This window comes from Chionomys nivalis, chromosome 17 (assembly GCF_950005125.1).
Source record: "Chionomys nivalis chromosome 17, mChiNiv1.1, whole genome shotgun sequence".
NCBI classification, from domain to species: domain Eukaryota; kingdom Metazoa; phylum Chordata; class Mammalia; order Rodentia; family Cricetidae; genus Chionomys; species Chionomys nivalis.
Genome location: NC_080102.1, coordinates 52,960,708 through 52,978,572, shown reverse-complemented (window position 1 = coordinate 52,978,572; position 17,865 = coordinate 52,960,708). Strand labels below are relative to the sequence as shown.

The 17,865-nt window shown below is 36.4% G+C and overlaps 1 protein-coding gene across 1 annotated transcript in view; it reads right to left on the bottom strand.

Moving 5' to 3' along the window:
* Positions 1–17,865, bottom strand: part of Arid2 (AT-rich interaction domain 2) — a 140,231-nt gene that overhangs the window by 49,015 nt on the left and 73,351 nt on the right. Inside the window, exons 5-12 of the mRNA XM_057791755.1 lie at positions 17,102–17,320; positions 15,018–15,085; positions 5,490–5,556; positions 5,142–5,392; positions 4,727–4,823; positions 4,433–4,642; positions 3,406–3,573; positions 364–445 (exon numbers count right to left, since the gene is read on the bottom strand). Of these exons, the coding sequence (XP_057647738.1) occupies positions 364–445; positions 3,406–3,573; positions 4,433–4,642; positions 4,727–4,823; positions 5,142–5,392; positions 5,490–5,556; positions 15,018–15,085; positions 17,102–17,320 (1,162 nt within the window). The remainder of the gene's footprint in view (positions 1–363; positions 446–3,405; positions 3,574–4,432; positions 4,643–4,726; positions 4,824–5,141; positions 5,393–5,489; positions 5,557–15,017; positions 15,086–17,101; positions 17,321–17,865) is intronic.

Below are 17,865 nucleotides of genomic sequence, written 5' to 3'. Positions count from 1 at the left end.
AAAAACATTCCAATTAGGCTGTTTGAATTTATAAATTTTTGGTGATTTTTTTTTTTTTTTTTTTTGAGACAGGGTTTCTCTGTGGTTTTGTAGCCTGTCCTGGAACTAGCTCTTTTAGACCAGGCTGGTCTCGAACTCACAGAGATCCGCCTGCCTCTGCCTCCCAAGTGCTGGGTGACGAATTCTTTTCTTTCAAATCATGCCAAAGTCTAGGTGAGAATGCTTACACACTTAGACCTGACTAAATTACAAACTCAGACTTACTCTTACTAAGAGCTGCTGGGTCACTGAGGAACCCATTTCTTTCCTGTTGCTTTGTTCTTCCCAAGGACTTTAAAGCTGTGACAGGAACAAGTCACTTACCACTGACAAGCAAACTTTTCACTATCTATTTCCACTATTCCTGGGGGTGGAACGGCATGCTGTGTTACAACTGTTCTGGAAGCTAAAGAAAAGATACATTAGTATATCACTTAAAAAATGTAGTCAGTATATGCTACATTCATAGGCACTGAACCAGTTCTTATTTATAAAGAATATCTTCTACAAAGGTATGGAAATACATGGGAAAAAAACACAAAAAAATTAGAGAAAGAAAGCAAAGTGAGCATATATTATATCAGATATTGTTCTAGATTCTTCCTATTTCGCTTAGCCTAATGGATAATTAGCTACTAGCAATATAAACTATTTTTCTCATCTTCAGAAACTGAATACTTTTTTTTTTTTTTTTTGGTTTTTCGAGACAGGGTTTCTCTGTGGTTTTGGAGCCTGTCCTGGAACTAGCTCTTGTAGACCAGGCTGGTCTCGAACTCACAGAGATCCGCCTGCCTCTGCCTCCCAAGTGCTGGGATTAAAGGCGTGCGCCACCACCGCCCGGCTCTGAATACTTTATATATTTATTATTTTCCCAGTTCTTTGTTGTGTAGGTACAGGGAAGAAAATCAAGTCACAAAGTGATTAAAATAGAACCAGGCCTGAGTAAAGCAGCAGACCTCCATGGAAGGAGTACAGTCTGGTGGCAGTGTGCTTGCCTAACCTAGGTACAATGCCTTCATTCAGTCTCAGCACTGCAGTCAATAAATAAACAAGTGAACAAACAGAAAGGCTAACACCGCCAGCTTGATAAACATCTGTCAGCTGCTGCACAATGCACTAAAAACAATAAATTCATTTTTTAAAAAGATGAGTATTAATTCTATAGAATTTCTAGATTAAGATGGAACAAAAAGCAAGAGAGTTACCAATTCAAGGCTAGCCTTGGCCTCATGAAAAGACCTATTTCAAAAAACAAGCACAGAAATTTTGCTTCATATAAATAATAAAAATTAGCTTTGTGGGGGTAGACCCCGACTGTGTGCTGGCACATTCACAGCCAATGCTTGAGCCCAAGCACCACCAGCAGCACGTTCTACCCCAGCTTTATTAGTTTGGTTTTGTGGCACACATTTTCATGTATTAAATGAGGGAAATCTGTACCATCGAGATTTTTAGAAGAATGGAATCAAAACATATGATACAAGGCACTTTATAAATATCAGAAGCAGCACACTGAAATATAGTAATGTTCAATATTGAATACTACTTCAATTTTCTTAGCCCAGTGATCCACATCAATAGCATCAGCATCTCACATGAACTTGTTAGAAATGAAAGTTCATAGGTCCCACCTGACTAGAAAATTCAGAACTCTGTGCTGTACATATGGCCTTCAGATGATTCTAATCAGCATGATTTATAACAATGTCTTGTACATACCTTTTTAGAAATAAAACCTATCTTAAGAGGAAGCAACAAGTCAAGCATTTCATAATTCTTTGGTTTTTAACAAGAAGAAAGAAAGCAAAAAAAAAAGGGAGAGTGGGAGGGAGATAGACAAACAACAAAAAAGAAGAGAGCTATAGTTGCCAGATGAACAAAAAAAATAAGCTTAATACTTTTTGGATGATTGTTTAAAAAAATTCAAAGGTTCCAAGTTCTCTCCTTGTCCATTCATTGACATGACCTAGATTGTCAACTTGTATCTTTAATGCAAACTCAGGGGTCATACAGGTGGCCCAGGCTAATCTACATGGGTCACAAAGCACAACCAAGTCTTAAATGGGAAAGGGACTGCTAGTGATGAGAGAGAGAGGGTTGGAAGAATGGAAGGAGAAAAAACAGGGAATAGTCAGAATACATTGTTTACACAGAAAATGTCATCAATTTAAAAAGAAGAGAAAACAGGATTAATGCTGGTTCCACTCCATTCTAGCAATAACAGTACGCATCCACACATATGTTGCATGGATAGCTCTAGGCCCTGAGAACACTTCCAACCACCTCACTTTGCACTTAAAGATTATTTAGAAATAAGGCCTGTGCTTACTATTGTCTGATGTACTACTTACTACTGAAACTTATCATTATAAAACAAACTTCTAAAAAAGTTTTATAAAGAAACAAACATTTACCAAGTGTACTTTAAGGCTGGGAACATGTGAAGTGATGGAAAGAAACTCCCAAGCATAAGTCATTACAGTAGGAAAAGGATTAGGAGGCCACGGGGATGAGGACAAAGTAAAGGAGGGCTTTCCACAGTAGGCGACACTGTGAAAGCACTTCTATCTTTCTGGCAAGGATGTTAGGATTGAACTCAGGTTGTGCTGCCATGGATGTGCTTTGACAGTGACCCAAATTCTTAGTCTATACACATTTGAAAAAATGCTTTATGGCATCAAAATTCTAATAGCTATAAAGAACACGGTATTATTTTTAAAAGTCAGTTTAATATCCATCAAGAAAATATACTTTTTGCAATTATTTAAATTATGATGAAATAAAGATGCTGACCTAAAAACAGATAAAAACTTTCATAATGATGAAGAAGGCAAAGTTTCAAGATAATCATTCCGTAAAAGAGCAGTACTGCACCGCAGAAGTGTCCAGCTACAAAGAATAGCCAAGTGAATGCACTCCAGCTCAAAGTTAATTCTCTCAGTCTCTAAAGTCCTCCTTCCACCTCTGTGATGAGTTACTACCTAAGTGAATAATCTACAGGTCATTAATGCTTAACTGTCTTCATTAGACAAATGAGAGAGCTAGAAGGTAATACACAAATAACCTGCTCAGGAATATACAGATCCCATGAATAAAACCACAAAAAATAAGCACTGATTGCTTATACATCCCTCATATTTCGTTAATTGTTCTGAATCTGCCTCCTCTATTTTATCTAGTCCTCCCTCAGTGCTCACCTTGATCACCTATAATATAGGCTAGCTATGAAATCCGAAGTAATATAAGTCTTCTTTAGCCAACTCTTTGTAAACATTACTTCTTTGCATTGCACATTTGAATTTACCCTAAGTATTAAATCTTACACACCCATAAGCATATTGAAAAAGAACATATGAAAACACTAACCTGGGCCAGATGCTACATGGGCCTGGGTTTGGACCTGCTCTATAGCTTGGGGCCTAATTTCAGATAAAACTTGATGACTGGAGCTTGGATGTTCGACGAGTTTCACTGCAGCTAGTGCATCAGGGCCAAACATCTGAATGTCCATAGAAACCAGACACACTAGCATGTCTAAAATTAAAGGAGAGGAATTAGTTAATAATATTATAAATCAATGCCAGAATTAAGAAAAGAGAAGCAGCCTAATCTCTAAAAATAATTTAGTATCTGAGGAAGAAACTAGATGTCTTCATTTTTAAAATGTTTCCAAAGTAATTCTGATATGTGTCCAGATTTGGGGATCACTGATTCACTGATAGGGAAACTGACCTTTTAATTTCTCAATAACATCATTTTTAAGTTAAATCTTTATTAACTTTGATCTAAGTGTTCATCCCTACGAAAGGCAGAATGCTAACACAGCATGTCAGTGAGTATATCTAAACTAGTGAGACTGCAAGGGTCAACTCACTGCTCTTTAAGGCAGTGCCACTGTGAGCACGTGCAGAACCAAAAGGAAACTTGTCTCATTTGAGCCACTTACTAACCATCGCTGATGAGTGTCTACATAGGGAAGTTCTGAAGGCGTTGGGCACAGCGGCGCTGTTAGCTTAGATCTGACTTACAATAGGAACATGCTGACAACTACAAAATCAAGTTTGTCATATAGCAGATGTTCCTTATCCTCTCAAAGGTTTACGTAAAGTTGCATGTCTGAGGGAGTAATAACTTTTCAAGTACACAGTAAATCCTCAACGCCAAAGTTTCCACACCACATCGTATTGGATTTCCTCAATAAAGAAAACACTCGTGCCAAAGATGTGGTTCAGTTGGTAGAGTGTCTAGCATGCACAAAATCCCGGGTCTGATCCTCAGCACGGTGGTGGCTCACACCTGTAATGCCAGCATTCGGGAGATGGTTTTGAGCCCAGCTCAGGCTACATAAGACCCTGTCTCAAAAAATAAAATAAAACTGTTGATGTAGTCTTACCTATGCTCTTTTCTACTTTTGCAATTTTTGTGCAGGCAATATCTCCCATTTCAGTGAGCATGTACAGCACCTCTAGTGTTGAGGTTACAAGTAGCACATCAGGCAAAGTGAGGTGACAAATTATCTCTCTGTATGAGTCTTGATCCACATATTCACAAATCAACACACCATTATCTTCTGCTTTGCAAAGATTTCCCAAAATTTCCATGCCTGCAAGAACACATATGTTTTGTTTTTGAAATAAATAATAAAGTCTGTTCACATGAAATAATGAAAAAAAAATTGAGTTCTCACCCCTCATCTTTAAAAACCTATCCCTTGACATTAGGCATTTCGTAACAGTATGGAACATCAGATGAGTAGTTTTGAAATCAACAGGGTCCAATAAAAGCTGGAAAAAAGAAAGGACACCATCACTGAGCTATGCTTCTTCCCAAACTGTGCATTTTAAACTTAATAAAAATGAACAAGACAATGTTGTATTACTTTAAAAATATGTGACATGGAAACAGTTATCATTAAATTTGCAGTATCATTCCAAATGTTCCCCCCAGAAATATGACTCTCCTACACCACCTTTCAGCCACAAATATACATAACCATTTAAAATCTGGCAAATATAGGCAGATACAGAATGTAACATTTCAAAATTTTAAAGTAAATGTGGATAAAAACAAAAAGCCATGTTAAGGAAATGCCACATGCTTACCTCAGCTGCAATATTTCCTAATGTGTCAAGGCCTAATTGCCTTAATGAAATAAAATGACTATGAGCAGAGAGTAGGAGGAAACGAAGACAGGTGCGATTAGCTGCCAAGAGCTTCACATTGCCCTCCTCAAAGGAAAGGTTCCGCAGAATCACTGCAATCTGAAGTACCCGCTGTCCTTCAATGTCATTAATACCCAGCTTTCGAGGTGGATGAAATAAAGATTCCCAAATCCATTCTCCTGATGTATCTTCTGCAACAAAAAATACAAATTTCCCTGAAGCTGCTATTTCATTTATTATTGTTATTCTAAAAGTAAGTAATAAATTGACCTGTGCTGACTGACTTACCATGAGACTTGTTTCTGTCAGAAATTAGGTCACGCACTTCATTGTCATCAACAATGTCTTTCCAAAACTGTAATGAGAAATGCTGATGATTTAAAACAATTATTATATTACTTTGATAAATGTTACATAAAACAAAACTAGATTTTTATACTGTTTTTCCATTCCTGTGGATTGTGTTACAACCTATGGATTTTTTTTTTTGACATAACCACTTGCTTTTCATGCAGCTTAATATAAATTTTTTTTTTTTTTTTTTTGGTTTTTCGAGACAGGGTTTCTCTGTGGTTTTGGAGCCTGTCCTGGAACTAGCTCTTGTAGACCAGGCTGGTCTCGAACTCACAGAGATCCGCCTGCCTCTGCCTCCCGAGTGCTGGGATTAAAGGCGTGCGCCACCACCGCCCGGCTAATATAAAATTTTTATAGACCAAAAGTTCTTAATCTGGGTCCACAGAATCTTGCAAGGTATCTGGGAATTTGAATGGGAAAGAAAAATGGCATCTTAATATTCTTAAGTGGATTCAAGCACTTCTTCAGTGGTTTCTTCCCCTACAGGTATTATCTACCAATGCACAGCAAGATTAGAAGTACCTGTGATTTCTCACCCACAGGAATCGCACATATTTTCAGGTTGTCTTACAACTATGCAAACTGTGATTTATGCAGATCAACACATGTAAAGTGCATCTATAACTTGTGTTATTATCACAGTGCCCATCTTTACAGACTCTTCTGATACACATAGTACACTGGTAGGGTGGATGTTTAAATTGCTTTCCAGTGTTTCCAAACGGTCTTTGAACTTTACATAGAAAGAGATGAGTCCAAACCTACAAACTGTTAAGACAGTCTTTCAGGACTTACACTGTTCTATTTTACAAAATTCCAGTTTGTCAACGCTTGTGACCTTAACGTAAGTATAACAGTGGAAGTGGTTCATGTTCCATTCTAAAAACTGAAATGCACACATTGAGGTAGCTTAGTTTTGGAAACAAAGTTCTTTTGATTTTGAGGTTATCAGTGTGAATAAAGGCTTCCAGGCCGCACCAGACCACTGAGGGTCTACTACACAAACAAAAGGTCTTGCGGTATTTGGTAACAACAGAAAAGAACTAAGTTATTAAAGAAATACAAAGTTCAATAGTCAATTAAAAAAAAAAAAACAAGAAACAGTAAATAATGAAGATACCAGATGTGGAAGTCAGAATGATCATGGATAGTAAGTAGCTCCAAAGAAATAAAAGACTGAGCACTTTGGCAAAGGAATGGAAACTAAAAGAAACAAACAAATTCCAGAACTACAAAACAATAACTGAGTTTAAAATTCAAGAAATGGGCTTAACAACTAGCAATTGTCAAAAGTGAACACAGAAAGTTTGAATTTTAAAGAAAAAAAAAAAGATGACCATAAAAAGGTCTGTGAGAAACTACCTTAGCGGGAGGAAAGTGAGAACAAAGTACGCTGGGAATTAAGGAAAGATGATTTTCTTAATAAACTAAAGTTCTAAGCTGCAGAATGAAGAAATACTATCTCAAAGAAACTAAATAAAAGTGTAGGGATGTAAAACTTCTTAAAAAGAAAGACAAAGAAACAATCAATACAGGCAGACAAAAAAGACAGAGAACTTTAAAGTGACAGCAGAGTTTGTGGAACCCAGAAGACTTAGGGAACAGAAAAGTAGTGGAACAAGGATTTTAGGGGAAATGGTCTGATGGGGCTTCTGGCCAGGTAAGTAATGGAGCAATGGGTACTGGTGCACCAACTTCCCATAAACTAACATGCATGGTAAGTATTTTCACGATTGGACAACAGGTATGCAAGACTGAGAGTACTGAAATAAAGGGAGCAAAGGGTTGCACACCGATCACCCACAATTCTATTTGTACTTTATTTCTGGGCTAAGACATACAAACAGAAAGAAACTCAAGAGATAGTGACTGCTAACATGAGCAGATTGTTTAGGGCTTACTTCAAACCAATGCAGACAGCATCTGAAAGCCAATCTCTAGCAATGAGGAACCATGTAGCAAAAGCTCCACAAATCTAGTAGGGATACCAAAGTTGTACATCTGTACGGTAATATTCCACACAACAGGAAAAACATGGAAACAACACTACAGAGGTACAATAGAAGTTCAGAGAACAGAGAAAATATGTAAACCGAGCTAATTCAACAGAATTCCTACAGACACCAAACACTGGGTAAGATTAATCTACACATATTATGGTACAAGTCTTCAGTGGCCCTTAATCTCCATGTATTCAAGACTTGGTCCTTGCAGGGAGAGGGTGGTACTGGCAGGCTGCAGAGAGCTTTGTGGGATGGGGTCTAGTAAAAGCTTTTTAAATCACTGTGAGCATGCTCCCAAAAGGGACTGCGGTACCCTGCTCCTTTGTGTTCATTCTTAGTTCCTGGAGATGAGGAAGGAAATTTGCCCCACATATTATACTGTGCAGATGTGTTAAATTAGCACAGCACCAAGGCCACTCAGATGTCATTCAGTATAAACTAAAATAACCCTGTTCCTTATGAGGTCATTATCTCCAGGGTCTCACACATGTTAGGCATTTTACTACAGCCATTCTTGGAGGTAGAGATGATACTGTAGGGATACAAAGCTGACTTTTAAAAACAAAACAAACAAAACCTTGCTGCAACAAAGCTAAAACCAATGCAGCTACAGAGTTAAACCAAGTAACAGCTAAGAATCTCTAGAAGAAAATTAAAATTCTCTAAAAGAAACCAAAATGTAGACTTCGTGATGTAATACACATAAATATCTGTAACTGAAAAAAAAAACTTACTAGACATAAGAAACTAGGAAACCTAAGTTTCAAGACCCAAAGAAACAAAAAAAATTTTTCAGCAAGACTAGTTCTTAAATAAGAAAGTTTAAACTTACTAGATATAAGAAACTAAGAAACTTGACTAATTATCAAGACCCAAAGAAACAAACAAAAAAAGTTTCAGCAAGACTAGTTCTTAAATAAGAAAGTTTAGAGAATAGACGAGGCTTAAAAAAAAACTATATTAACAAATATACTTGAAAGGACGTGAAAAGATAAAGGAAAAAATAATGAAAATGATAAAAACATGATAAGGAAAAAATAGATAATAAACCAAATGGAAACTTTAAAACTGGGCTGGAGAGATGGCTCAGTGGCTGCTCTTCCAGGCTCAATTCAAGCACCCATACAGTGGCTCACAACCGTAATAACTCTGGCGCCCTCTTCATAGGCAACACACACACACACACACACACACACACACACAGACGGAAAGCGAGAGCATAAAGATAACATTCAAGAAAACACTCATATCCAAAGAAATAAACCTCAATTAAAAATCTTAAGTTTTAACTAGAAATGAAAACAAATTACAAGATTGTCTCATCTTTTTTTTTTTTTGCCATAAAAGCATTTATTAAAAGGGGAGAAAGGGAAGGAGGGAGGGAGGGAGGGAAGGAGGGAGGGAGGGGGAGGGAGGGAGAGAGAGAGAGAGAGAGAGAGAGAGAGAGGGAAAAAAGAGAGAGAGAGAGAGAGCGCGGCCACGCTGAAGAAAACAGAAGGAGAGACAAGATCAAGATTGTCTCATCTTGAGAAGATAAAAAGTTGACAAAAATACCATCCATATTGAAGTACACATGGGCTAAAAGATTTAAAAATTAGAATAGAATATTAGATGTGTGAAATATTACTGTTTAATATACCCAATAAAATTTGAGGGGAATGAAAATAACTTGACAGTTGTTAAACACTTTCCAAATTTCACATAAAATATCAAACCATAGATTCACAAAGCTAAATGAACAATAGGGAAGGCATGTAATGAAAAATTCAAGACACAACCCAATGAGACTAAAAAGAAAATCAATAATAAAGAAAACATCTTGAAGTCAGAGAGAAACTGCACCAACAAAACTGACTGACTGGTGTGGGATTCTCCTCTGTATGCTGTGAATACCATTGGTGACTAAATAAACTGTCTTGGGCCTGTACAGGGAAAACTAAACTGAATGCTGGCAGAAAGGAAGCAGAGTGAGGGAGAAGCCATGTAGCCCTACTGGAGACAGCCACCGGAACCTTTAGCTGGTAAGCCACAGCAACGTGGCAATCAATACACAGATTACTAGAAATGGGTGAAATTAAGATGTAAGTGTTAGCCAATAAGAAGCTAGAGCTAATGGGCCAAGCAGTGTTTTAAATAATATAGTTCCCGTGTGATTATTTCGGGGCTGAGCAGCTGGGAACCCACAAGTGGCCTTCATTACAACAACTGGCTTCTTGAGAATAATGTTAAGCAATGAAGTATCATCTTCAAAGAACTGAGACAAGACCCCAAAGTCTACTATACATGAACATACAAATCTCTTAATTTTGGAGGCACAACCAAAATTTCAATAAAATAAAATAAGTTCAAACTCCATTATATCATTAACATCATGAAATGTACTTAGTTGAAACATAATTTAAAGACAGAAATTGCATTCTGTGAAGAGGAAGAAATCAAGATCCAACCAGAAGCAAGCAAAAAGAAACACTGAATTAGAGGAAGGAAAAACTGTGGTACAAAAACATCAACCATAAGAAAACTGTAGTGGCCAAACAAGCAGCAGACAATGTTGAATTCAAGGCAAGAGGTATTAGCCGACATGTTAGGAAGTATTTCATAATGGCACAAAATGGCACAAAGATCCGTCAAGAAAACATAATGATTGTTAACTATAGGAGTGATTAATAAGTTTGAATACTTGAAGAAAAATCAGACAATTGAAAATGGATACAGGGTCTGGAGAGATGGCTCAGTGGTTAAGAGCTTTGCCTGCTCTTCCAAAGGTCCTGAGTTCAATTCTCAGCAACCACATGGTGGCTCACAACCATCTATAGTGAGGTCTGGTGCCCTGTTCTGGCCTTCAGGCATACATACAGACAGAACATTGTATACATAATAAATAAATATTTTTAAAAAAAAAAGAAAGAAAATGGATACAAATGCTTGTATCATAGCTTGCAATTTCATTACTTCATTACTCAGTGAATCACAGAATAACAATTATTAATAGACACCATGTCCAATATAGCAGTATAAAAAATCCTTTAAGGCCCACTGCAACCACTAATGAACAAAGACCACACACTGGATTATAAAACAAACTTTCCTAAATGTTAAAGGCCTGAATCATAAGGAGCATATCCTTCAAAAACAACAGAATTTGACTGGAAATCAGTATGACTGATGATGATAAAAGCCATAAGGAAAAAAATCTACCTTATAGAAATCAAAAGTATTCTTCTATGATACTTAGGAATCAAAAGTCACCAGGAACACCAGAAACTACTCTCGAACTAAATAATAATGAAAAGTGAACATAAAAGGGGTGTGCATGTGACTAAAGCAGTTTGTAGAATACAGTGCATAATAAATAAAGATACTGATAATAGAAAGACAAACAGATAATCTAAAAAAGAACAATTTAACTTATACATAGTGTGTTAACAACAACTGTACACAGAAATGGAATTGTTCTAGGATCCCTGCGTTATCCACGAATTGTTAATAACAATTTACTGAAAGAGTTAATATGCAAATTGCTCTAGTATAAACAATTAGATAACAGAAAGGGACATACGACCTCAAGTTACTAGTGAATAAACATTTGTAAAATTAACAGGACTTAGAGCTGGGTGTGATGCCTACCTATAAGCCTATCTCTAACAAGGTGATTACAGAACTGCACAGGAGAGGCTGAGACAAGATTTTGAGTTTGATGCTACTCTGGGATACACAGTAAAAATTTGTTAAAAGAAACACCCCCGCCCAACACATCCACCCACACACCCCACCAGCACTATTCAGTCCTGGGGGTAAGACCCAAACAAAACCAAAACAGGCTATAAATTCAAGAAGCTGCCAGGAATCAGGTAAACTGAAAATCAATTAACAAAGTTATTTGGTTTCTGGGAACCAAATCCCTTTCTAAATTTAAGTCAGTACCAAAAAGGAAATTAGGAAATATTTTTAAACTGAAGTATAATGAAAACAAGACATCATAAATACATATTACAAGGCTAAAAGTGTACTGAGAGGGGACTTCACTGCCTTAAATGTATTTTATACATTAGAAAACCAACCTTCAAGCCTTAACTTGTTAGAAAGGTGCAACATACCAAAGCCAAAGAAAACAGCATAAAGATTTATGAATAGCAGAATATAAATGAACAGCAACAGTCGGCTTCATCAAATCACCACACTCATGTCTTTGTCTGCACATAATTAGTAATTAATTATACTACTGCTACTGTGACTGTGTGTAAAAAAATATTTTGTGTAACTTAAAATTTCAGCATCAACTCTCCTGAATTAAGAAAATTATCTAATTCCATAAACAACAGGTATGGTTTTTTAGGGGGTAAGGTAAGAATATGAGACGGGATCTTTGTTTAGTTATGAAGAAGGAATTAGGAATAAAGCTCTATCATAGCAAGAAATTTACAGGCTTAATATTCTCAGTATCCCTGAATTTGGGGTTTTTAAAGCATGCCCCGAGGAAGTTGTTCAGCACTGGCTGGCTCTTAAGTTTCCATGGGCTTGATTTCTACTCCTGAGTCAATGGGCACTAACACAGTGACTTCAGAACAGTATTTATTTGTCTTTAAATGTCTTGCAAATTTAAGATAGTAGCATAAGTAAATGAAATAAAGAAATAATAAAACAAGACTGGAAAAAAATACAAGGGACTAATCCTGTGAGCCAGTAACATCTGGCTCACAAGTTTTATTAGGGTGTTGTGGTCTGAATAAGAACGGCCCTCATAGGCTCATATAGTTGAATGTTTAAATACCAGGGAGTGGCACTATTTGAAATGATTAGAAGGATTAGGAAGTGTGGTCTTATTGGAGGAAGTATGTCATTGGGGGTGGGTTGTAAGGTTTTAAAAGTCCACGCCAAGAGTCTCTCTTTGCCTACAGATCAGGATGTAGTTCTTAGCTACTGCTCCAGAGCCATGCATGCTGCCATGTTCCCTGTCATCATATAGGATTAACCTCTGAAACTGTAACAAACCCCTCAATTAAATGCTTTCGATTATTATAATTGCCTTGATCATGGTATCTCTTTAAAGCAATAGAACAGTGACTAAGATACCAGGTTTATGCGTATTACATAAACTATCCTAAACTAAATAAATTTAAAGATATTTTTAAATATATAGATGTTCATATTATTAAAAGCAAAAGAGAATATAAAAAGATATTGTATCAAAGTACCAAAGAATCAAAAGAATAAAATTACAAAAAAGGATCTTCAGAAATTAAAATAAATTTCTAAAAAAAAATTCAACAAATGGGTAAAATGACATATTAGACACAACTAGAAAAGGATTAAGTGAGCTGGGGAAAAAAAAAAAACAAGTAACAAGCAAAAGAACAAACAAAAAACAGAGAAAGGATTTCTTTAAAGCCAGTATCCAGGAGGCAGAGACGGGTAAGATTTCTATGAGCTTTGAGCCCTGACTATGGTGGGAGTTTCGGGACAGCCAGAGCTGCAGAATAGAACCCCGTCTCCAAAGATAAAACAAATACACAGAAAGACTCCACAAATTCAATTATGGGATTCCAGAAGTCAAGGAAACTTTTATCTTGTCACATGGTTCCAAAACATCAAAGAGATTATCTAAATTAATAAAAATATCAGAAAAGAAAGGTAGAAAGCAAAATAGCAACAATAAAATAAAAATACAATAATTCTATGATTTAAGATATTGGTAAAACAGAGACAAAAGTGGAGAATTATTTGAATATAGTACCTAAACTGACAGATCAATTCAGGGTGTTTTTATATAATATGGAAAGAACATAGATTCAGAAGGGAAAGGAAATATGCACACCATACTAGAGACTAACAAATCACAAGACTGCTTTCCAAGGCTTCAAACTATACCGAATCATAAAATTAGAGAGAGCATAACTCTAGAGGTAGACCCTGGATAACAAAAGACAAGTATTTTAGAAATATATCAGAATATATATATTTTGAAATTAATTTATTTATAATTTTTTTTTAGCTATATGACTGTTTTGCCTGGTTGTTTGTATATGTACCGTGTACAGCAAGTGCCAGAATAAGTCAAGAGGGCTCCAGATCCCCTGGAAGTGAAGTTATGGATGGTTGTGGGGCACCATGTGGGTGCTGGGAATCAAACCCAGACCCTCTACCAGCAGCAAAAACTTCTTTTACCTGCACAACCATCTCTCTAGCTGAGAAATTCAGTGACACACCAAAGCTGTAAACAGATCAACATATAGGACAGAGTGCAGAAATTGACCCATACATATGTAATCACTAAATCCATACAAAATGTGAAATGGCAACGAAATGATGAAAATACAGCAAATACACGAAAATGAACAGATTCCTAACTTCCACACAAATACTATACAAACTGTATATGTAAATGTGAAAGGTCATACAGAAAAAATTCTATTTGTGACATCAAAGTAGGCAGAATTTTGTAAAAAAAAAAAAAAAAAGAGGACACACACACACACACAAAGTTAACTTAAAGCAAGAACTGACTGAGCTGCACTGCACTACGATTAAGTCACCTCGTACAGCTGACAGCAGAGGCTCACCCACAACTAATACCGGGGAGGCCGAGAGAGGACAGCTGCATGTGTGAAGTCAGCCTGCTCTATACGTAGTAAGTTCTAGGAAGTCTGGGCTAGAGTAGACTCTGTCTCAACTGACTGACAGACCCATCAACCAACCAGTCAGATAAATAAACCTTTCCACCAAGGAACTCCTTTGAAGAAAGGAAAGCAACAAAAAAGATACTTTTAAGACATATATTTTAAAAAGAACTTTACTGGGAAACATACAGGCCTCTAAAAAATCAGTAATGTTAATAATATCAATTTTAAAATGGCCAAAGAAGGGCACTCACTACCTCAAAGAAGCTATCAAAATAGTCAAAGGTATTTCAATTTTCACTACTCATTGGGGGGAAAAGGAAACCTAAACAGTGAAACCATATATTCATATATATGGAAAGGATAAAATCATAGACCAACCATACGAAACCCTGACAACAATGAACAACTGAAACCCTGATTTATTGATGTTGAAAATTATGACAATAGCACTATTCTGATAGCCTGTCTGGCAGTATCTAATAACAGAATATACAGCCTTTGTTTGTAATCTAGCAACTGCACTTCCAGGTGTATCACCCAATACATGTACAAAACAAAATTTTCTGAAACACCAAATCCTGGCAGCTTAAAACTTTAAATATTTCCTATTATTACATATTTATTACTTCAGAAATCAAGTAAAGAATGAAGAAATTTCATTTCTGTTCACTAGAGCCCTTAAAAGAGTTTTCATTCAGTCACAACCTCGAAACAGGTGTATAAACAATTCTGACAAAGATAAAGTAGTAGTATGGAATACACACAAAGCCGGCAACCACTGACTTCAGGGTGGCTTGGCTGCATGCACCCCATGCATCACCATTCAGTTTTTAGATTACCTTAACAAAGTCTCTATCAGTCTTCTCTCTCCATTCTTCTCCAAAGACAGTAGAGAATGATCCTAAAGCTAAAACAACAGTACAAATGCAATCAATTAACTCTCAGTTCTTAATATAATGTATCTTTGAAAAATAATAAAACTACATTTCAATATATCATGTTTGCTAAAAACATTTCCTAATAAATCACATTATTAAATATAAATGTACTGTAGTAAACGATAATCTTTTAAACAGAGCTTCAAAACAGCTTAAGTCTCTACACTACAAACACACAACTCTAACCTGGAGATGTCTTACTGGTAGAGCACAGATGAGGCCCTGAGTTTGATCTTTAGCAACACAAAACGAATGCATTTTTTAAGTGGCTAAAGAGGCAGCTTGGATTTCAAGACTTTGCATTGGTTTTCCAGAGGATCCTTGTAGGATGGTTCACATGTATTCACTCCAGGTCAGGGAACTTGACTTTCCTCTTCTGGTCTCTGTGGACACTGCTCTTGTGTGCATGTATGCCACCCGCCTATCCACCCACACACACACACAATCAAACATAAATCTTTAAAAACTAGCCCAAATTTAAAAAAAAAAAAAAAAAAAAACTATATACACCATAAAGAAAAACAGTGTTCCAACACAAGCTTCCTTTTGTAGGGAAGAAAACACAGTAAAGAGCTAAACAGATGCGGCTGCTGTGGAGTGCCAGGAGCCAACATTGAAAATCCCGGCATAGATTTCAGAGATGACTGTATGAGTCATACTTTAAAAAACAAAATGCAAGACATTCGTTGTAAACAATTCTAGTAAAAAAAAAAAAAAAATCCCTGTAAGGAAAATTCTCTATAATTGTGTTCAATAAATAAATAGATAAATGAATAAATGCTACTGTGCTGTGTGTGTTCCACACTGTGTCATTCTCCCCTCCCACTTTCTTTGAACAGGGTCTCGCAGTCGTGTATGAGGAGGACCACTGCAGATGTGCTCTGCCACACACCAGCTTTATGGAGGGCCCGGGAACACCAGCTCACACACACCAGCTTTATGGAGGGCCCGGGAACACCAGCTCAGGCCCCAGTTTTGGCAAGTACCTTGCTCACTGAGCCATTTCTCAAGCCCTGAGGCCTCTGTGTTTGTTAGTGCTTGTTTTTTTTATCTCAAACAACTTTTGGGGATAAGGTCTCACTCTGCAGTCAGCTGGACTTAAGCTGAGAGGGCCATCTGTCTGCCTCCTCAGGAATGATACCACGCCCTGTTAAAAGCACCTTCTTAGCTGATGAGACGATAGTATTTGTTAAAATTAACATTCCAGATCACAGAACTACAAGTACAATGTGCTTACAGAATGTGAGAAGACATGCCAGACATGAGAATGCCATGTCTTCATTCATCAAAACTAGCCAAGTTACTTCTATCCTATGCATTTTAAGTCACTATTTACACATATTCCATTCAATGGCCAGATTTTAAGTCTTCACTAATATTCTGATGTGAAAAAAAAATGTTCTTTACAAAGTTTTTGTTTTACAGTTTCAAAAAAGGGATAAAAAACTTCAAATTCCATTCTATTTTAAGTGCCAAATTGTATTTGAAAGAATAAAAGAAAATATCACAAAAAAACCCCACATGAAAATGGGATGGAAATCTACCTAATTCAGAGATTTAAAATTACAAAAATATTAACAATCTTTGTTCCTTCCTCTTCCTCATATAATTGAAAATAGTTCAGGCAGCGGAAGAAGCTAACTTTTATGCATGTTTACACTATTTTTAGTTTTCTTCATATAAAATAAGTCTATCGCAAACTCCCAACAGTCTTAGCTAGATAATCCCAAATTCAATAGTTTGTAAAGTTTGCAAATTGATGCAAAGCAAAATGCACTAAAATGAATTCATTTCCAAATAATCTGCTACATAATGGTAAAAAACCCACAAATTTCTACAACACTACGTGAATTGTCTCCCAAACTGTGTGCCACACACACACACACACACACACACAGCAAACGTGTTCTACTGGTGGTTTTTAGAAACTATGAGAAAGCTTTAATGCTTATCTAGCACTGCACCTGACGTTTGCTGGAACTTACTGTCATCAAACACCCCAGCGTTAGCGAGCAATAAAGTGATGATTTTGGGGTCCTTCTCAAGCTGCATGGCGTGCTTGCTCTCATTTGATAGCAGAGTACACACGTTAATAGCAAAGTCCACCTCATTTGGGAGTCCAGATAACAGTGAAAGCACCAGTTTATTATAATCATTTGGCGAGTTAAAATCCATAGATAACCCATAACTTTGACGTAGATAATCTAATAAAAAAGAAAAAAAACCTGTAAGTTAACCATGGACGGGATACTTGTGGCTGTTCTATTCTATTCTATTCTAAACACACAGCAGATCCAGCTCTTTCTTCAGAATAGACTATAAGCTTACTAAAACTGTTCAATTTTTTTGACTTTTCAGGCTAATTGTTTAAAATTACATTTTTATATATTAAAATGCAAAAATACACTTACCTTCTTGGACATCACTGACGAAGAAATAGCAAATGATTATTTCATTGGATTTACTGAGACAACAGTAAAAGCAATAGTTTTTAGCATTAGAATCCTAAATTTTTTTAAAAATATACAGTTTTCTAACCACAAACATAGACACAACAATTCTGCTCTTTTGCTGCTATCTTACCCCATCACTATTAAGCCAACGATCTTATTTCTTGTCCCTTGGTTCTGCTTTATTTTGAAATATCAGATAGGTGGAATTACATAACACATAGGTCTTTGTGTTTATTTTCTTTCATTTAACAAAATATTTTTGGGATTCATATTGATATGTGAATCGATAATCTAGA